Raw genomic sequence first — 19,133 nt, 5'->3', positions numbered from 1 at the left:
GTTGAATAGTACTTTAATATAGTGCTGTCCCTAGGGGTTATTGAGACGTAGAAAATAAAAGCTTGCATTTATTGATTATTATGTTGTGCCTGGCACTGTGCTAAATATTTTATATGTGTATTTTCATATTGGTCCTGTGAGATTTCACAAATGCAATCAAGAATGATTGAGGTTAAATAATTTGCCCGAAATCTCTTCCAAAGGTTGAAAGGCAGAACCAATATTTGATTCCAGATTTCTCCCACTCCAGAGCATGTGTTCTTCTTTTTTTTTTTTTTTTTTTTTTTTCTGAGACAGAGTCTCACTCTGTGATCCAGGCTGGAGTACAGTGGTGTGATCACAGCTCACTGCAGCCTCAACCTCCCTGGGCTCAGGTGATCATCCCCACTCAGCCTCTCAAGTAGCGAGGACTACAGGCACACAATACCACAACCAGCTAATTTTTTGTTTTTTGTAGAGGCAGGGTTTTGCCATGTTGTCCAGGCTGGTTTTGAACTCCTGAGCTCAAGCAATCTGCCAGCCTCAGTCTCCCCAGGTGTTGGGGTTATTACAGGCGTGAGCCACCACTCCCAGCCAAGCCTGTGTTCTTTTTTTTTTTTCTTTTTTTGTGGATCAGCTAATTTTGAATTTCAAAATAATAAGTTCACAAAAGCTATTATTAATGAAAATATTCAACACCCAAGGTGATTTACAAAGTTTAGTTGAGATACTATCTTGTTCCCAGAACATTTATAAACACAACGTATATATATATATACACACATATGTATATATATATATATCACTAAGTTAAATTTATATATTGAAAATAGGAATATAAGATATAAAAATAAAAAACACAAAGGTTTAACTGAAAGTTTTTGTAATTATATACTTATATTGGGATTGCAAGATGAATACAATGCTATTTATTTTTTTCTTTTCTTTCTGAATTTATAGGGCTTGGAAGTATTTTGCATAGAAGACGATCTGTGTTCCGACATCTACCTAAAGTTCTTTGAACCTCAAGATAGAGATGATCTCTATTTTTATATTGCCACGTATCTGGGTTTGGTGCTCACCCTTCATTGTTTTCTTTTCTTTTCTTTTCTTTTTTTTTTTTATTGATGCTGAGTCTCACTCTGTCGCCCAGGCTGGAGTGCGGTGGTGTGATCTCGGCTCATTGCAACCTCTGCCACCTAGGCTCAAGCAATTCTTGTGCCTCAGCCTCCCGAGTAGCTGGGACTACAGGCGTGTGCCACCATGCCCAGCTAATTTTTTTTTTTTGTATTTTTAGTAGAGACGGGGTTTCTATTCATATGAAGGTAGTTCAACTCCTAAGGATCTGAGATAGGAAATAAGAGAAGAAAAATGCTGTTTCTAGACTCGCCTCTTTGTGGTTCTAATTTCTTCTCATCAGTACCTATAATTACCAAAATAATATTTTTAAAACTCTGGGAAATATAAATTCACTTTGGTAATAGCTCATTCCGAGTATGTTTTAATAACTCTAGATAAATATATTTAAATACTCTTATATTTTAACGTCCTCCAATTGAATAGATTTTGAAGAATCCCCTCAAATATAGTTATTTATATATATTTTTATATTTATATATATTTATATATTGTTTATATATTTATATATATTTATATATATATTTTTTGAGATGGAGCCTCGCTTTGTTTCCCAGGCTGGAGTGCAGTGGCGCCATCTCGGCTCACTGCAAACTCTGCCTCCCAGGTTCATGCCATTCTCCTGCCTCAGCCTCCGGAGTAGCTGGGACTACAGGCGCCGCCACCACGCCCAGCTAATTTTTTGTATTTTTAGTAGAGTCGGGATTTCACCGTGTTAGCCAGGATGGTCTCGACCTCCTGACCTCATGATCCGCCCGCCTTGGCCTCCCAAAGTGCTGGAATTACAGGCATGAGCCACCGCGCCCGGCCTCAAATAGTTTTATGTTCAGTCAGGTCTTATGTTAGTTTATGAGAACTAAGACTCAGTTTTTTACTGTGAGGCAGTGAGTTATTCATATGTTTGTGATCATTGATTGTGGTCAGAACCACAAAGCTGAAAGACTGCAAAAGGAACATGTGAATCTTCTATGGTCAATATACTGACTTTGGAGTGGAATTTGGTTTTTTTTTTTTCTTTTGAGACGGAGTCTCGGTCTGTGGCCCAGGCTGGGGTGCAGTGGCACGATCTGGGCTCACTGCAAGCTCTGCCTCCTGGGTTCACGCCGTTCTCCTGCCTCAGCCCCTAGAGTAGCTGGGACTACAGGCGCCGCCACCACGCCTGGCTAATTTTTTGTATTTTTAGTAGAGACGCGGTTTCATCGTGTTAGCCAGGATGGTCTTGACCTCCTGACCTCGTGATCCGCCTGCCTCGGCCTCCCAAAGTGCTGGAAATACAGGTGTGAGCCACCATGCCCGCCCAGAATTCGGTTTTAATTAATGTTATTTCCTCAGTTTTTCGTGGAAAATGTGAATTTTCCCACCTTTGCCAGAGAAAATACTTATATTTTTATGTTGAAGCCCAAAGTTGTTTCTATTAAGTTGCAAGGCTAAATTAAATTAGTCTAATTTACAAAGTTGCTGGATAACTGGAATGGAATTATCTTTAAAAATGGATTTTGGGGACAGGCAAGGTGGCCCATGACTGTCATCCCAGCACTTTGGGAGGCCAAGGAGGGAGAATCTCTTGAGCCCAGGAGTTTGAGACCCGCTGGGGCAACATGGCTTGACCTCATGTCTGCAAAAAACTTTTAAAATTAGCTGAGTCTGGTGGCATGTGCCTGTAGTCCCAGCTACTTGAAAGGCTGAAGTCGGAGGATCGCTTGAGCCTGGGAGGTCAAGGCTTCAGTGAACTGTGATCACACCACTGCAATTAAGCCTGGGCGACAGAGTAAGACCCTGTCTAAAAAAAAAGAAAAAATGGATATTGGGATTTAAAAATATGGAATACTTCACAAATTTGCATGTCATCCTTGTGCAGGGGCCGTGCTAATCTTCTTTGTGTCGTTCCAATTTTAGTATATGTGCTGCCAAAGCGAGCACGAGCCTGAGTTTTGTTTTGTTTTGTTTTTTCTGAGACGGAATCTTGCTCTGTTGTCCAGGCTGGAGTGCAGTGGTGTGATCTTGGTTCTCTGCAACCTCCACCTCCTGGGTTCAAGCAATTATCTGCCTCAGCCTCCTGAGTAGTTGGGATTACAGGCTCCTGCCACCATGCCCGGCTAATTTTTGTATTTTTAGTAAAGACAGAGTTTCATCATCTTGGCCAGGCTGGTCTTGAACTCCTGACCTTGTGATCCACCCTCCTCGGCCTCCCAAAGTGCTACAATTACAGGCATGAGCCACCACATCCAGCTGAGCTATGTTCTTAAACTGTTTTATGGTCAAGATCCACGATGACCCCACATATACTATAGTCAAGAAGCTATTGAGGCCTGGCATGGTGGCTCATGCCTATAATCCCAGCACTTTGGGAGGCTGATGAGGGCAGACTGCTTGAGCCCAGGAGTTTGAGACTAGCCTGTGCAATGTGGCAAAACCTTGTCTCTACAAAAAAATACAAAAAGTTAGCTAGGTGTGGTGGTTCACGCCTGTAGTCCCAGCTACTCGGGAGGCTGAGGTGGGAGGATTACTTGATCCCAGGGAGGTCAAGGCTGCAGGGAGCCATGATTGCACCACTGCACTCCATCCTGGGTAACAGAGTGAGGTCCTATCTTAAAAAAAAAAAAAAAAGCTATTGAATCCATGATGGCCCCAGATACTTATACTTAGTGAAGTTCTTGGCCTAGTTTTTCTTACTCGTTGTTTACCTTTAGGTCACCAGCTATTACATCTTATTGTTGTCAGGCCTTTACTTTCCTCCTGGGATTCTTAACCCAGGAGGCCAGGCTAAAGATGAGAGTGGACACAATGAGGGGTGGGAGGGTAGTATAGTTTTTAATAGGCATATTTGATAATGTGATGGTTTTGATTTTCATCAAAATGTTTTACTTTCAGAATTTTTTTTTTTTTTTTTGAGACAGAGTTTCACTCTTGTCACCCAGGCTGGAGTGCAATGGCACAATCTTGGCTCACTGCCACCTCTGCCTCCCGGGTTCAAGTGATTCTCCTGCCTCAGCCTCCCGAGTAGCTGGGATTACAGGTGCCCGCCACCATGCCTGGCTAATTTTTTGTATTTTTAGTACAGACGGGGTTTCACCATGTTGGCTATGCTGGTCTGGAACTCCTGACCACAGGTGATCGCCCACCTTGGCCTCCCAGAGTTCTGGGATTATAGGCGTGTACCACCGCACCCAGCCATATTTAAAAAAATTTTTTTTGCAGGCAGAATCTCTCTCTGTCGCCCAGGCTGGAGTGCAATGTTGCAATCATGGCTCACTGTAGCCTCCTGGGATCAAGTGATCCTCCCACCTCTGCCTCCCTAGTAGCTGGAACTATAGGTGTGGACCACCATGCTCAGCTTATATTTTTAAATTTTATTTTTTGTAGAGACAGGGTCTCCCTCTGTTGCCCAGGCTGGTCTCAAACTCTTGGGCTCAAGCTATCCTTCTGCCTCAGCCCCCCTCCCCTCCCAAGTATTGGGAGTACAAGTGTTAGCCATTGGCCCCGGCCAGGACATCATATTTTATTGAGATACAATTTATAACAATTTACAAATATAATATAAAAGTCAATGATTTTCAGTAAATTTATAGAGTTGTAAAATCTTGATTACAACTCAATTGTAGTTCATTACCATCATCCCTGAAAGATTGCTTGTGCTTATTTGCAGTCGATCCTGTTCCTGTGCCCTAGCCCCACCCACCAATCTATTTTCTGTTTCTGTAGCTTTGTATTTTCTGGACATTTCATATAAATGAAATCATATAGTATGCAGTCTTTTCCTCTGACGTCTTTTACTTAGCATGATGTCTTCACGGTTCATCCTTGTTGTAGCGTATATCAATACTCCATTCCTTTTTTTTTTTTTTTTAATTTTTTAGAGATGGGACCTCGCTATGTTACCCAGGCTAGCAGGCAGTGGCTATTCATGGGTGTGATCATAGCGCACTGCAGCCTTGAACTTCTGAGCTCAAGTGATCCTCCCACCTCAGCCTCCTGGGTAACTGAGATTATAGGTGTGTGCCACCACACCTGATACCATTCGTTTTTATTGCCCAGTAATATTCTTTTTTTTTTTTTTTTTTTTTTTTGAGATGGAGCTTCACTCTTTTGCCCAGGCTGGAGTGAAGTGGCTCCATCTTGGCTCACTGCAACCTCTGCCCCCTGGGTTCAAGCGATTCTCCTGCCTCAGCCTCCTGAGTAGCTGGGATCATAGGTACCCACTACCACGCCTGGCTAATTTTTGTATTTTTAGTGGAGATGGGGTTTCACCACGTTGGCCAGGCTGGTCTTAAACTCCTGACCTCAAATGATTTGCCTACTTCGGTTTCCCAAAGTGCTAGGATTACAGGCATAAGCCACTGTGCCCAGCCTGCCCAGTAATGCTCTATTATACCTAATACATTTTGTTTATCCTTTCATCAGTTAATAGACATTTGGATTGCTTCCACCTTTTGGCTATTGTGAATAGTGCTTCTGTGAACACTTGTACAAGTTCTTGTGTGGACATATGTTTTCATTTCTCTTAGGTAGATGATATCATATGGTAACTCTGTTGAACTTACTGAAGAACTGCCAGACTGTGTTCCAAAGCAGCTATACCATTTTACATTCCAATGTATTAGGGTTCTGTTTTCTTCATATGCTTGCCAACACTTGTTACTGTCTTTTTTTATTGTAGGGTATGAAGTGGTATTTCACTGTGGTTTTGATTTGCATTTCCACAATAAGTAATGATGTGGAACAACATTTTATGTGTTTATTGGTCTTTTGGATTTCTTCTTTATAGAAATGTCTATTCAGATCTTTTGCCCATTTTAAGATTGGATTATTTGTCTTGTCATTATTGGGTTCTTTTTTTTTTTTTGACACAGGGTCCCACTCTGTCACCAAGGCTGGAGTGCTGTAGTGTGATCTCAGCTCACTGCAATCTCCCCCTCCCAGGCTCAAGCGATTCTCCTGCCTCAGCCTTCCTAGTAGCTGGAATTACAGGCGTGTGCCACTACTGCCCGGCTAATTTTTGTATTTTTAGTAGAGATGGGGTTTCACCATGTTGGCCAGGCTGATCTTGAACTCCTGATCTCAAATGATCCACCCGCCTCGGTCTCCCAGAGTGCTGGGATTACAGGCGTGAGCCACTGTGCCCGGCCATTATCGAGTTCTTAATATAGTTTGGTACCATCCCCTGTCACATATATGATTTGCACATACTTTCCTCTGCCCTGTAGGTTGTCTTCACCACTTTCTTGAAGGTATCCTTTGAAGCACAAAAGTTTAAAACTTTGATGAGGTGAAGCTTCTCTGTTTTTTTGGTTTTCTGTTTTTTTGAGACCGAGTCTTACTCTGTTGCCCAGGCTGGAGTGCAGAGGAGTGATCTCGGCTCACTGTAACCTCTGCTTCCCAGCTTCAAGTGATTCTCGTGCCTCAGCCTCCTGAGTAGCTGGATTACGGGCACATGCCACCATGCCCAGCTAATTTTTGTATTTTTAGTAGTGATTGGGTTTTACCATGTTGGCCAGGCTGGTCTCAAACTCCTGACCTCAAGTGATCCACCTGCCTTGGCTTCCCAAAGTGCTGGGATTAGAGGCATGAGCCACCGTGCCCAGCCGAGGTGCAGCTTCTTAATTTTCTCTTTTATGCTTGTGGTTCTAGTGTTGTGGCTGGGAATTCATTGTCTGACCCGAGTTACTGAGATTTACTCTAATGTTTTCTTCTAAAAGTTTTATAGTTTTAGCTTTTGTATTTAGGACTATGATCCACTTTTAAATTTCTGTGTATGGTATGAGGTCGGGTTCCAGCTTCATTCTTTTGCATGTGGATTGCAGTTGTGCCAGCAAGTTTGGTTGAAATAACTCTTCTTTTCCCATTGAATGGTCTTGACCTCTATATTGAAAATCAATTGACTGTAAATGTTCGGGCTTCTAGACTCTCAGTTCCATTGACCTATATGTCTATCCTTACCCTGTTGTTCATTTCTAATTTATTCATTTTTGGTAGGACAGCGTGCTTTGTATGATTTCAATCTCTTTAAATTTGTTGAGATTTGTTTTATTGCATAGCATATGATTTTGTTTTTTCAGAGAATGTTCTATGTGTGCTTGAAAAGAATGTCTATTTTGCTATTGTTGGGTGAAGTGTTCTGTAGATGTCACTTAGGTCAAGTTGATTGATAGTATTGACCAAGTTTTCCATATACGTGTTCGTTTTCTGTCTAGTTACTCTCTCCATTATTGAGAGTGGGGTATTGAAATCTTTTGCTATTATTGAATTATCTATTTCTCCAATTTTGTCTGTTTTTATTAAATGTATTTTGGGACTCTGTTGTTAGATGTGTATTTGGTATATTGTCTTGATGAATTAACTCTTTTATCCATGTAAAATGCCCCTCCTTGTCTCTAGTGACATATTTTTGTCTTAGGGTACTGGTTTTTAAGACTGAGGGAAGATTTCTTTCTTCATCCTTCTTACTTGCTTTTTTTTTTGGAGACAGAGTCTTGCTCTGTCACCCAGGCTGGAGTGCAGTGGCATGGTCTTGGCTCACTGTAGCCTCTGCCTCCCAGGTTCAAGCTATTCTCCTGCCTCAGCCTCCCGAGTAGCTGGGATTATAAGCACGTACCACCACACCTGGCTAATTTCTGTATTTTTAATATAAATGGGGTTTCACCATGTTGGCCAGGCTGGTCTCAAACTCCTGACCTCAGGTGATCCACCCACCTTGACCTCCCAAAGTGCTGGGTTTACAAGTGTGAGCCACAGCATCCAGCTCTTACTTGCTTCTTATCCTATACTTTGGGAAGCCAGGTGTTAGAATTATTATACCAGAGCACCAGTACTTGCCACTCCTCTATTATATTAGGGGTCTGAATAAGGTTTTATTTTGTTTTTTATTTTAATTAATTAAATTTTTTGAGACAGGGTCTCACTCTGTCACCCAGGTTGGACCATAGTGGCTCACTGCAGCCTCAACCTCCCAGGCTCAGGTGATCCTCCCACCTCAGCCTCCCCAGTAGCTAAGACTACAGGTGCATGCCACCATGCCTGGCTAAGTTTTTTTTTTTTTTTTTTGAGATGGGTTCTTGCTCTGTCGCCCAGGCTGGAATGCGGTGACGTAATTTTGGCTCACTGCAACCTCTGCATTCTGGGTTCAAGCAATTCTTGAGCTTCAGCTTCCCAAGTAGTTGGGATTACAGGCATGAGCAACCACACCTGGCTAATTTTTGTATTTTTCACTAGAGATGGGGTTTCGCCATGTTGGCCAGGCTGGTCTGGAACTCCTGACCTCAGGTAATCGGCCTGCCCTGGCCTCCCAAAATGCTGGGATTATAGGTGTGAGCCACCATGCCCAGCCCAGCCCGTTTTTAAATTAAAAAAAAAATTTCCCAACATCATGGACCTGAAGGCAAAGTTTTGTTTTGTTTTTGTTTTTGTTTTTGAGACAAGGTCTCTGTCACCCAGGCTAGAGTGCAGTGGCTCTGTCAGTCTCACTACAATCTTGTCCTCCTGGGCTCAAGGGATCCTCCTGCCTCAACCTCCTGGTGTTTGGACTACAGGCACATGCCAACATACCCAGCTAATTTTGTAATTTTTTTTGTAGAGATGGGGTCTTGCCATGTTGCCCAGGCTGATCTCAAAATCCTGGGCTCAAGCGATCCTCCCTCCTTGGCCTCCCAAATTCCTGGGATTATATGCATGAACTACTGTGTCTGGCGAAAGATTGTATTTTATTTTATTTTATTTTATTTATTTTTGAGACAAGGTCTCACTCTGTCATCCAGTCTGGAGTACAGTGGTGTGATCTCGGCTCACTACAACCTCTGCCTCCTGGGTTCAAGCAATTCTTGTGCCTCAGCCTCCTGAGTACCTGGGATTGCAGGCGTAATCCACTGCACCTGGCCTCAAATATTTAATTTATTTATTTATTTGAGATGAGTCTTGCTCTGTCGCCCAGGCTAGAGTGCAGTGGCATGATCTTGGCTCACTGCATCCTCCGCCTCCCGGGTTCAAGCAGTTCCCTGCCTCAGCCTCTGAGTAGCTGGGATTACAGGCTCCCGCCACCACACTCGGCTAATTTTTGTATTTTTAGTAGAGATGAGGTTTCACCATCTTGGCCAGGCTGGTCTTGGAACTCCTGACTTCATGATCCATCTGACTCGGCCTCCCAAAGTGCTGAGATTACAGGCATGAGCCACTGCACCCAGCCAAATATTTTATTTTTTAAAAATAGGTTCTGTAGTAAAAAATTTTGAAGGCTTTCCAACTTAAATTCTCTGACTTAACTATTTTTGGCTCCTTGCTTAGATGTCTTTTTGTCTTACTTGTGGAGTTTTGCTCTTGAGGTTTAAAATCTCACCTAAAATGTTTAACATTTGGGGAACGTCGGTGAATACTGGATTCTTTTTATGCTGTTGTAGGTTTTTTTTTCCCCCAAGTCAAAAATTATTTCATGATAAAGAGTTAAACTAGTTATCTTTTTTTACTTGCATGCAACACTAGTCTTATTAAGTGACTTTGAAAGTATATTGATTTGACAATGTAACCTCATGGAGACCTTCATGAGTTCAGTTCTTAGCTTTGGTATTGACATAGATATGTCCTAGTAATGTCATCTGGCTGGCAAATGTTTGTGAGTTACCATAAGATTCTGTCTTTTCCCTCACAGCCATATTCATTCAGACAGTAGATTTTCTTGCATTTAGTAGTTCCTTAATGTGTCTGGAACCTATCTCTCCAGCCACTATTTTCATTCAAACCTCATCATCTCTTCTGGATTGTTGCAGTAGCTTTTTAATGGGTCTTCTTGTTTTACATTGTATGGCATAGAAGTCCTTGGTGTCTATCTGACTCTCTGCGCTCATCTGCCTGCTTCTTCTGATATGCATGTAAACAACTGCTCATGATACCACTCATACACTTACTCCATACTGTTTAATGCATTTGCTTGTGATTTTCCCTCTGCCTGGATCAGCTAATTATCTTTCTTTTTTTATTATTATTATTATACTTTAAGTTCTAGGGTACATGTGCACAACGTGCAGGTTTGTTACATATGTATACATGTGCATGTTGGTGTGCTGCACCCATTAGCTCATCTTTTACATTAGGTATATCTCCTAATGCTATCCCTCCTCCATCTCCCCTCCCCACAATAGGCCACAATGTGTGATGTTCCCCTTCCTGTGTCCAAGTGATCTCATTGTTCAATTCCCACCTATGAGTGAGAACATGCAGTGTTTGGTTTTCTGTTCTTGCGATAGTTTGCTGAGAATGACTGTTTCCAGCTGCATCCATGTCCCTACAAAGGACACGAATTCATCCTTTTTTATGGCTGCGTAGTATTCCATGGTGTATATGTGCCACATTTTCTTAATCCAGTCTGTCACTGATAGACATTTGGGTTGATTCCAAGTCTTTGCTATTGTGAATAGTGCCGCAGTAAACATACGTGTGCATGTGTCTTTATAGCAGCATGGTTTATAATCCTTTGGGTATATCCCCAGTAATGGGATGGCTGGGTCAAATGGTATTTCTAGTTCTAGATCCTTGAGGAATCGCCACACTGTTTTCCACAATGGTTGAACTAGTTTATAGTCCCACCAACAGTGTAAAAGTGTTCTATTTCTCCAATGGCAATCATTAAAAAGCCAGGAAACAACAGCTAATTATCTTTCTTTGAGACTCAACTCAGCCTTTTTTTTTTTTTTTCCAGAAAAACTTACTAAGGATCTGACTTCATTCTTTTGCATGTGGATATGTAGTTGTCCCAGCACCATTTGTTGGAAAAACTATTCTTTCCCATTGAATTTTCTTGGCAACCTTGTGGGTTTTTTTGGGGGTGGGGAGGGTGGGGCCAGGGTGAGACAGAGTCTCACTCTGTCACCCAGGCTGGAGTGCAGTGGTGAGATCTCGGCTCATTGCAACCTCTACCTCTCAGGTTTAAGTGATTCACAGCCTTCACCGCCCAGGTTCAAGTGATTCTCCTGCCTCAGCCTCCCGAGTAGCTGGGTCTACAGGCACCTGCCACCACACCTGGCTAATGTTTTGTGTTTTATAGAGACGGGGGTCTCACCATGTTGCCCAGGATGGTCTCGAACTCCTGAGCTCAGGCAATCCACCCACCTTGGCCTCCCAAAGTGCTAGGATTGCAGGCATGAGCCACTGCCCCCCGCCATTCTTGGTGAAAATCAATTAACCATAAATAATATGGCTTTATTTCTGAACTCAATTTTTATTCCATTTATCTATACATATATTCTTATGCCAGGACCATACTGTCTTAATACTGTACCTTTGTAGTAGGTTTTTGAATCAAAAAGTATGGATCCTCCAAATTTGTTCTTTTTCAAGATTGTATAAACTTTTATTATTATGGGTCCCTTGAAATTCTATATGCATTTTAGGATTAGCTTGATGTTTTCCGCAAAGAAACCAGCTGGAATTTTGATGAAGTGAGTTGAATGTGTAGAACAACTTGGAGTATTTGTCTCTATTTTGTTTATTTTTATTTTTATTTTGTTTATTTTAGTTCAGGGTTTTTTTCCTTCAGTTTTTCAAATTTGATATTTCTGTGCATTTTTGGTTTGACATAATTCTTAATAAATCTTTGTGACAAACTGTGCCCTTCAAGGTGCCTAACATAATAAGAAGTATCCAGGCTTAACTTTGCAGTGCGTGATTGTGGTGAGAAGGGAAGCATTTTCTTATTGGTGGTTTGACCACTCACTTGAAAAACTTTTCCCCACATATTTTCACATGTTTATTGTGCAAAGTTTTAGAAAATACAAAAAAGCAGAAAGAAAAATCCATAATTTCAGAGTTACCTCTGTAAGCTTGTATGTATTCCTTTTTACATTTAACCATATAATATATAGGGAACATCTTTTATCTCACTGAAGACTACAGTGTTTTATTGTTGTTGTTTTGTTTTTTGAGACAGAGTCTCTCGCCCAGGCTGGAGTGCAGTGGCGCAACCTCAGCCTTCTGGGTTCGAGTGATTCTCCTGCTTCAGTCTCTCGAGTAGCTGGGATTACAGGCGCCTGCCACCACACCCTGCTAATTTTTTTTGTATTTTTAGTAGGGTCAGGGTTTCACTAAACCAGGCTGGTTTGGTCTCAAACTCCTGACCTCAAGTGATCCGCCTGCCTCGGCCTCCCAAAGTGCTGGGATTACAGGTGTGAGCCACTGCGCCCAGCCTACAGTGTTATTTTTAATGCTGTGGCTTACCTCATTTTGAGATACTTAATTAAACACCAATTAGGCTTATGTTTAGTTTTTTCCATAAGTGCTAGAATGAACATCTTTATAGTTAAATATTTGCACAGATTCTTGACTATTTTCTAAGGCAAGTTCCTGTAAGCAGAATTGCTAGCTTAAAAGAATACATGGTTTTGAGTCTTTCTTGCTATTGTTTTAGGATAGTATATTAATATTTGACAATGGTTTCTGTTAAAATCTGAAGACAAGCTTATAAGTATTTGCATTATTTCAAATTACTGTTGGATGTTTATAGCAGCAACATTCACAATAGTCAAAAGGTGAAACAATCCAATCCGTTGGCAGATGAATGGGATGAACAAAATGTGGTCTATAACATATGATGGAATATTATTCAGCCTTAAAAAGGAATGAAATTCTGATACACGCTACAACATCTGTGGACTTTGAAAATATTATACTAAGTGAAATAAGCCAGACACAAAAGGACAAATGTTGTCTGATTCCATTTATATGAATTACCTAGAATAAGCAAATTCATAGAGACAGAAAGTAGAATAGAAGTTACCAGGGGTGAGTGAGGGCTAATAGGGAATCATTGTTTAACGGGTACAGAGTTTCAATTTGGGATGATTAAAAAGCTCTGGGCATGGATAGTAGTGATGATTACAGAACACTGTGAATGTACTTAACACCACTGAATTATATACTTTAAAATGGTTAAAATGGTAAATTTGACAATATGTATATTTTAGTACAGTAAAAGAAACTACTATTGATGAATTCCAGAATTTTAGACAAAAACCACCTAGAAACCATGTGGTTGTTTTACTTATTGTGTTTGTCACATTGTGGCTAAGTGAACTCAGGGTTTAGGTACTCGTTTTGAGTTTGATGGATTGACAGATGGAGCTGAAAACTAGGTTTCTAACCAATATTCATGCAATATGAAGACAGATTGAGCTATATACTAAGTAGTCTGCTAGGCACTGAAGACTAATGGTAAACAAGATAAGACACAGTCCCTAGAGTCTTCTGGTTCCTAAGATTGGACAGAAAAAAGAATAAACTTCTTATTAAGGAAAAAGGGATTAAAAAATCAGGTGATTTGTTTTCTACTTAATGATTTCCTTTGTAGGGTGATTTTAAAATATCCTTTCCCCTCCTTCAGGTTGCTATGGAAATACATGACCACGCAAAAGGAAGTCCATTCTGATAATTCTGATACCTGAGATGTAACTGGACTGAAGAGTAGAAACAGGAAAAATTTTAGTGCCAACTTTAATTACAATGGCCACTGATTCAGGGGATCCAGCCAGCACAGAAGATTCTGAGAAACCTGATGGAATTTCATTTGAAAACAGAGTTCCCCAGGTTGCTGCAACTTTGACAGTAGAAGCTAGACTAAAGGAGAAAAACAGCACCTTCTCTGCTTCTGGGGAAACTGTAGAAAGGAAGAGATTTTTCCGAAAGAGTGTTGAAATGACGGAAGATGACAAAGTTGCCGAATCATCCCCCAAAGATGAGAGAATTAAGGCTGTAACGAATATTCCAAGAGTAGATAAACTTCCTTCAAATGTGCTGAGAGGTGGACAAGAAGTTAAATATGAACAGTGTTCAAAGTCAACCTCGGAAATCTCAAAAGATTGTTTCAAGGAGAAAAATGAAAAGGAAATGGAAGAAGAAGCAGAAATGAAGGCTGTAGCTACTTCTCCTAGTGGCAGATTCCTGAAATTTGACATAGAACTAGGAAGAGGAGCATTTAAAACAGTATATAAAGGACTGGACACTGAAACATGGGTTGAGGTTGCTTGGTGTGAGCTGCAGGTAGGTATATAATCTTCTTGGTTATAATACAAGTTTTAGCTGGCCTGGCCTTCTGTGTGATCCATGATTAAAATGTATCATGGATTAAAATAAAATGAAGGGCTTGTCCTCCACATCTTAGAAATTGTGGTCCTTTCCTATGTGCTATTAGGAGCTCACTCCAAACTTTTTTTTTCTCCTGTTGTTTTCTTTTCTGTTTTAAAGGGGAAGAAAAAAATCTATCATGGCTTTCTTTCTTTTTTCTTTTCTTTCTTTCTTTCTTTCTTTCTTTTTTTTTTTTTTTTTTTTGAGGCCGAATCTTGATCTGTCACCCAGGCTGGAGTGCAGTGGCGCAATCTCGGCTCACTGCAACCTCCGCCGCCTCAGCCTCCCAAATAGCTGGGTTTACAGGCGCATGCCACTATGCCCCACTGATTTTTTGGTTTTTTAGTAGAGACAGGGTTTCACCATGTTGAGCAGGCTGGTCTTGAACTCCTGACCTCAGGTGATCCTCCTGCCTTGGCCTCCCGAAGTGTTGGGATTACAGGCGTAAGTCATGGCTCCCAGCCTATCATGACTTTCTTTTGGAAAAATTGTTTTAATTTGTTAGCTTTAGGAAAGTCCCCAAACTCTTACTGTCTCCTTTTGAAAATTTTTCATAAATATATGACTTATGAGTTGATTGTTATACTAAGTACTTGATAGGGAAATACATTCAGTGTGGCATATACCTTTTCTCTTTTTCTTTCATCAAAATCTTAGGGGTTCATGGGGTATTTTTCACAACAGGAAAGGTTTTACTTGATTCTTTGAGGACCTTCACTGATAGAAGCTCATGAAGCCTCTGAGTTTACCTCAGAGAGTATCACTGGAAGAAATAATCACCAGAATCTATTGAAGTTATTCAACTAGAATGTGTTTAGAAAGGAGAAATGAAAGTAACAGGAGAATGATTGAATTGCCTACATATTTGGTTCCATAATAAATGTTCATGTAGTACTTTTAATTAATGAAGAACTAAATAGGGACAGAACATCATAGAAGGGGTTATAATAAGAAGTTTTAGACAGATGTGGGTCAAATATAAGGAAAACCTTTGTGACCTCTGTCAGCCCATGGGAAATGGTTATTGATCACATGGGATGCTTAAGATTAAGATGGAATAAAGCCAGTTGCTAAGAACAGGTTTCTGTTGATTAAATTCCAGTGGTCTCTGTGAGTGTAGGTGTATATGTATGGAAACACCATTATTTCACTCATTCTGAATTTGCCGTAGGTTACTGTTCAGATAGGTTGGAATTTAGTCCAGGTTTCTGCATTTCTAGGAAGCTTTTTGTTTAATGCTGTGATTTCCAAACTTTACTGTTTATAAGAGTCAGTATTTGCTTCATATGCAAACTCTAGGGCCCATTGGTACAAATTCTGATTCAATAAATCTGGATTGGGGTGCAAGACTGCAAGTTTTAAAAACTTTCTAAGTGCTTCTAATTTAGGGAGTCCCTTGAACACTATTTGGAAAGCAAGTTACTTATCAGTCAGATCCATTCCAGTGGGTCTTGAAACGTATGTTCATGTGTGGAGTTTGCTTGGTTTTTTCTTCTCACCTGCTTTTTACCCTTTAAGAATTTTATATGGTATACATTGTAGTAAATATTAGATAATGCAGGCAAGCAAGCATCAGAATCATCTAAAATTCCAGTACTTTGAGTACAATGTTTTAAACGTTTTAGTATATACATCTTTCTGGTATATATATATATATATATGCACACATATCTTTCTATAAAATTTTATAATCTTATTTTCACTTATCTTGAATGTCTTTTCATTATCTGTAAGTGTATATTTATTTATTTATTTTGTTAGTATATATTTGCATAATTTTTTTCTTTTTAAATTTTATTTTTTGATTTCCAAATTTTATTTTAAGTTCAGAGGTATATGTGCAGAATGTACCAGTTTGTTACATAGGTAAACGTGTGCCATGGTGGTTTGCTGCATAAATCATCCCATCACCTAGGTTTCTAGCCCAGCATCCATTAGCTGTTCTTCCTGATACTCTCCCTCCTCCCACCCCCCAATTTTTAATTTTTTATTTTATTTTTTGAGACAGGGTCTCACTCTATTGCCCAGGCTGGAGTGCAGTGGCATGATCTCGGCTCATTGTAACCTCTGCCTCCCAGGCTGAAGCAATTCTCCCACCTCAGCCTCTCGAGTAGCTGGGACTACAGGTGTGTGCCACCACTCCTGGCTAATTTTGTTTTTGTATTTTTAGTAGAGCTGGGGTTTTGCCATGTTGCCCCAGTTGGTCTCAAACTCCTGGGGTCAAGCCATCTGCCTGCCTTGGCCTCCCACAGTGCTGGGATTACAGGTGTGAGCCACTTTGCCTGGCCTACATAATTTTTTAAAAATAGATGCTTAGTATTTCATTATAAGGTTATTCTAGGTTATTTAAGCAGTTCCCTATTGTTGGATATGTAGGGCCTTTTTTTTAGGGGGAGATGTAATCTCATCTCACGCTGTCATCTAGGCTGGAATGCAGTGACGTTGTCTTGGCTCACTGAAGCCTTAACCTCCTGGGCTCAAGCAATCCTCCCACCTCAGCCTCACTAGTAGCTGGAACTACAGATGTGTGCCACCACACTCAGCTAATAGTGTTTTTTGTTTGTGTGTTTGTTTGTTTTAGACGGAGTCTTGCTCTGTTGCCCAGGCTAGAGTGCAGTGGCACAATCTCGGCTCACTGCAACTTCTGCCTGCCAGGTTCAAGCGATTATTCTGCCTCAGCCTCCCTAGTAGCTGGGACTACAGGTGCACGCCACCATGCCTGACTAATTTTTGTATTTTTAGTAGAGTTGGGGGTTTCACCATATTGGCCAGGCTGGTCTCGAACTCCTGACCTTGTGATCTGCCCGCCTCGGCCTCCCAAAGTGCTGGGATTACAGGCGTGAGCTACCACACCTGGCTGTGTTTTTATTTTTTGTAGAAATGAGGTCTTACTATTTTGCCCAAGCTGGTCTCACACTCCTGGGCTCAAGTGCTCCTTCTGCTTTGGCTTCTCAAAGTGCTGGGATTATAGGCATGAGCCACTGTAGCCTGCCGAGGTTTTTCTCTCTACTATTTTACTATTATAACCATGGCTATGATGAACATCCTTGTGTATAATACTGAAAGTTATGTACATTTTAACTTTATCTCTGCGTTCTGACATCAGTAGCATTCAACTTTTCGTGATACCATCTGTAAATGAGGGAAATAATTTCCATTCACTTGGTAGTAGGTTACATAGTAAAGATAAGTGAATCATTCTGCAAGCTGTGTACTCTAGTTATGTTAAAGGATGTTTAGGTAAAACTTGAAAATATTTCAGTGGGAGAAACTGCCTAGAATACTGACTTCCTTTTTTCTTTTTTTTGAGACAGAGTCTCGCTCTGTTGCCCAGGCTTGAGTGCTGTGGTGTAATTTCGGCTCACTGCAACCTCCTGGGTTCCAGCCTCCTGCGTTCAAGTGATTCTCTTGCCTCAGCCTCCCAAGTAGCTGAGATTACAGGCATGCACCACCATGCCTGGCTAATTTTTGTATTTTTAGTAGAGGCAGGTTTTAACATACTGGCCAGGCTGGTCTTGAACTCCTGACCTCAGGTGACCTGCCTGCCTTGGCCTTCCAAAGTGCTAGGATTACAGGCATGAGCCACCGCACCTGGCTGTAGGATACTGACTTCTATCATTCACCTGTGGAAAGGTTTAAAAATCATAAGATCTTACTACTCAAAGTGTGGTCCCTGGACCAGCAGCATGGACATCACCTGGGGACTTGTCAGAACTGCATATTCCCAGGCCTCATTCCAGACCTTCTGAATCAGAATCTGACTTTTAGTAACACCTCCAAGTAATTGTATGCACAGTTAAGTAGAGTTTGGAAAGCACTTGAAATATGGGACCAAACCCAACAGCTAGCTGAATTACAGTAGGCATTCCTTTAATACACTAACATTAACTTTATATTATATATATGTATTCTGATTTCTGGCTTCCAGTCCAGACTTCTCCAATTGGAATCTTTAAGAGATGGGCTCCAGGAACTTACTGTTTAAAAGTTCCCAAGGTGCCGGCATGGTGGTGCTCACCTATAGTCCTAGCTACTCAGAAGGTTGAGGCAGGAGAGTCACTTGAGCACCAGAGTTTGAGGCTGCAGTGAGTCGTGATTGTGCCCCACTGCACTCCACCCTGGGTGATAGAATGAGACCCTGTCTCAAAAAAAAAGTTCCCCACGGCCGGGCGCGGTGGCTCAAGCCTGTAATCCCAGCACTTTGGGAGGCCGAGACGGGCGGATCACGAGGTCAGGAGATCGAGACCATCCTGGCTAACATGGTGAAACCCCGTCTCTACTAAAAATACAAAAACTAGCCGGGCGAGGTGGCAGGCGCCTGTAGTCCCAGCTACTCGGGAGGCTGAGGCAGGAGAATGGCGTAAACCGGGAGGCGGAGCTTGCAGTGAGCTGAGATCTGGCCACTGCACTCCAGTCCGGGCGACAGAGTGAGACTCCGCCTCAAAAAAAAAAAAAAAAAAAAAAAGTTCCCCAGGTGATTGGATACATAGCCAGATTTGAGAATCTCTAACATGGAGGAAATGTAATAAATATATAAAGTACATTTTAATTTACACAGAGAACAACAATTGTAATTTTCTGTTATAAAAGGAATGTCAAAATTAGTGGACTTATTTAATCAGTTTTTGGATATTACTTCATCTTCTGCATTTTTTTTTTTAAAGACAAAGTCTTGCTCTGTTGTCCAGGCTAGAGTACAGTGGCATGATCATAGCTCACTGTAACCTCGAATGCCTGGGCTCAAAGGATCCTCCCGAATAGCCAGGACTACAGGCATAGGCCACCACCCCCAGCTATTTTTTTTTTTTTTATTTTTGAAATATTTTGTAGAGATGCCTTAGCCTCCCAAAGTGATGGGATTACAGGCATGAGCCACCGTGCCCAGCCTGCATGTTTGAAATTAAGAAAAACTAGTTTAT

At 41.2% G+C, this 19,133-nt stretch overlaps 1 protein-coding gene and 1 non-coding gene across 2 annotated transcripts in view; one reads left to right on the top strand and one right to left on the bottom strand.

Moving 5' to 3' along the window:
• Positions 1 to 2,929: 2,929 nt before the first annotated feature.
• LOC117078581 lies at positions 2,930 to 3,036 on the bottom strand. The gene has a single exon (XR_004435031.1). It is a non-coding gene; the product is annotated as a U6 spliceosomal RNA (small nuclear RNA).
• A 10,443-nt stretch (positions 3,037 to 13,479) lies between these two features.
• WNK3 (WNK lysine deficient protein kinase 3) overlaps positions 13,480 to 19,133 on the top strand; it is a 139,335-nt gene continuing 133,681 nt past the window's right edge. Inside the window, 1 exon segment of the mRNA XM_033201210.1 lies at positions 13,480 to 14,130. Coding sequence (XP_033057101.1) covers positions 13,594 to 14,130 — 537 coding nt within the window. The 5' untranslated portion in view covers positions 13,480 to 13,593.

Source organism: Trachypithecus francoisi, unplaced genomic scaffold (genome assembly GCF_009764315.1).
Source record: "Trachypithecus francoisi isolate TF-2019V2 unplaced genomic scaffold, Tfra_2.0 Lachesis_group6, whole genome shotgun sequence".
In the NCBI taxonomy this organism is placed as follows: domain Eukaryota; kingdom Metazoa; phylum Chordata; class Mammalia; order Primates; family Cercopithecidae; genus Trachypithecus; species Trachypithecus francoisi.
This window is presented reverse-complemented; position numbering and strand designations above follow the sequence as displayed.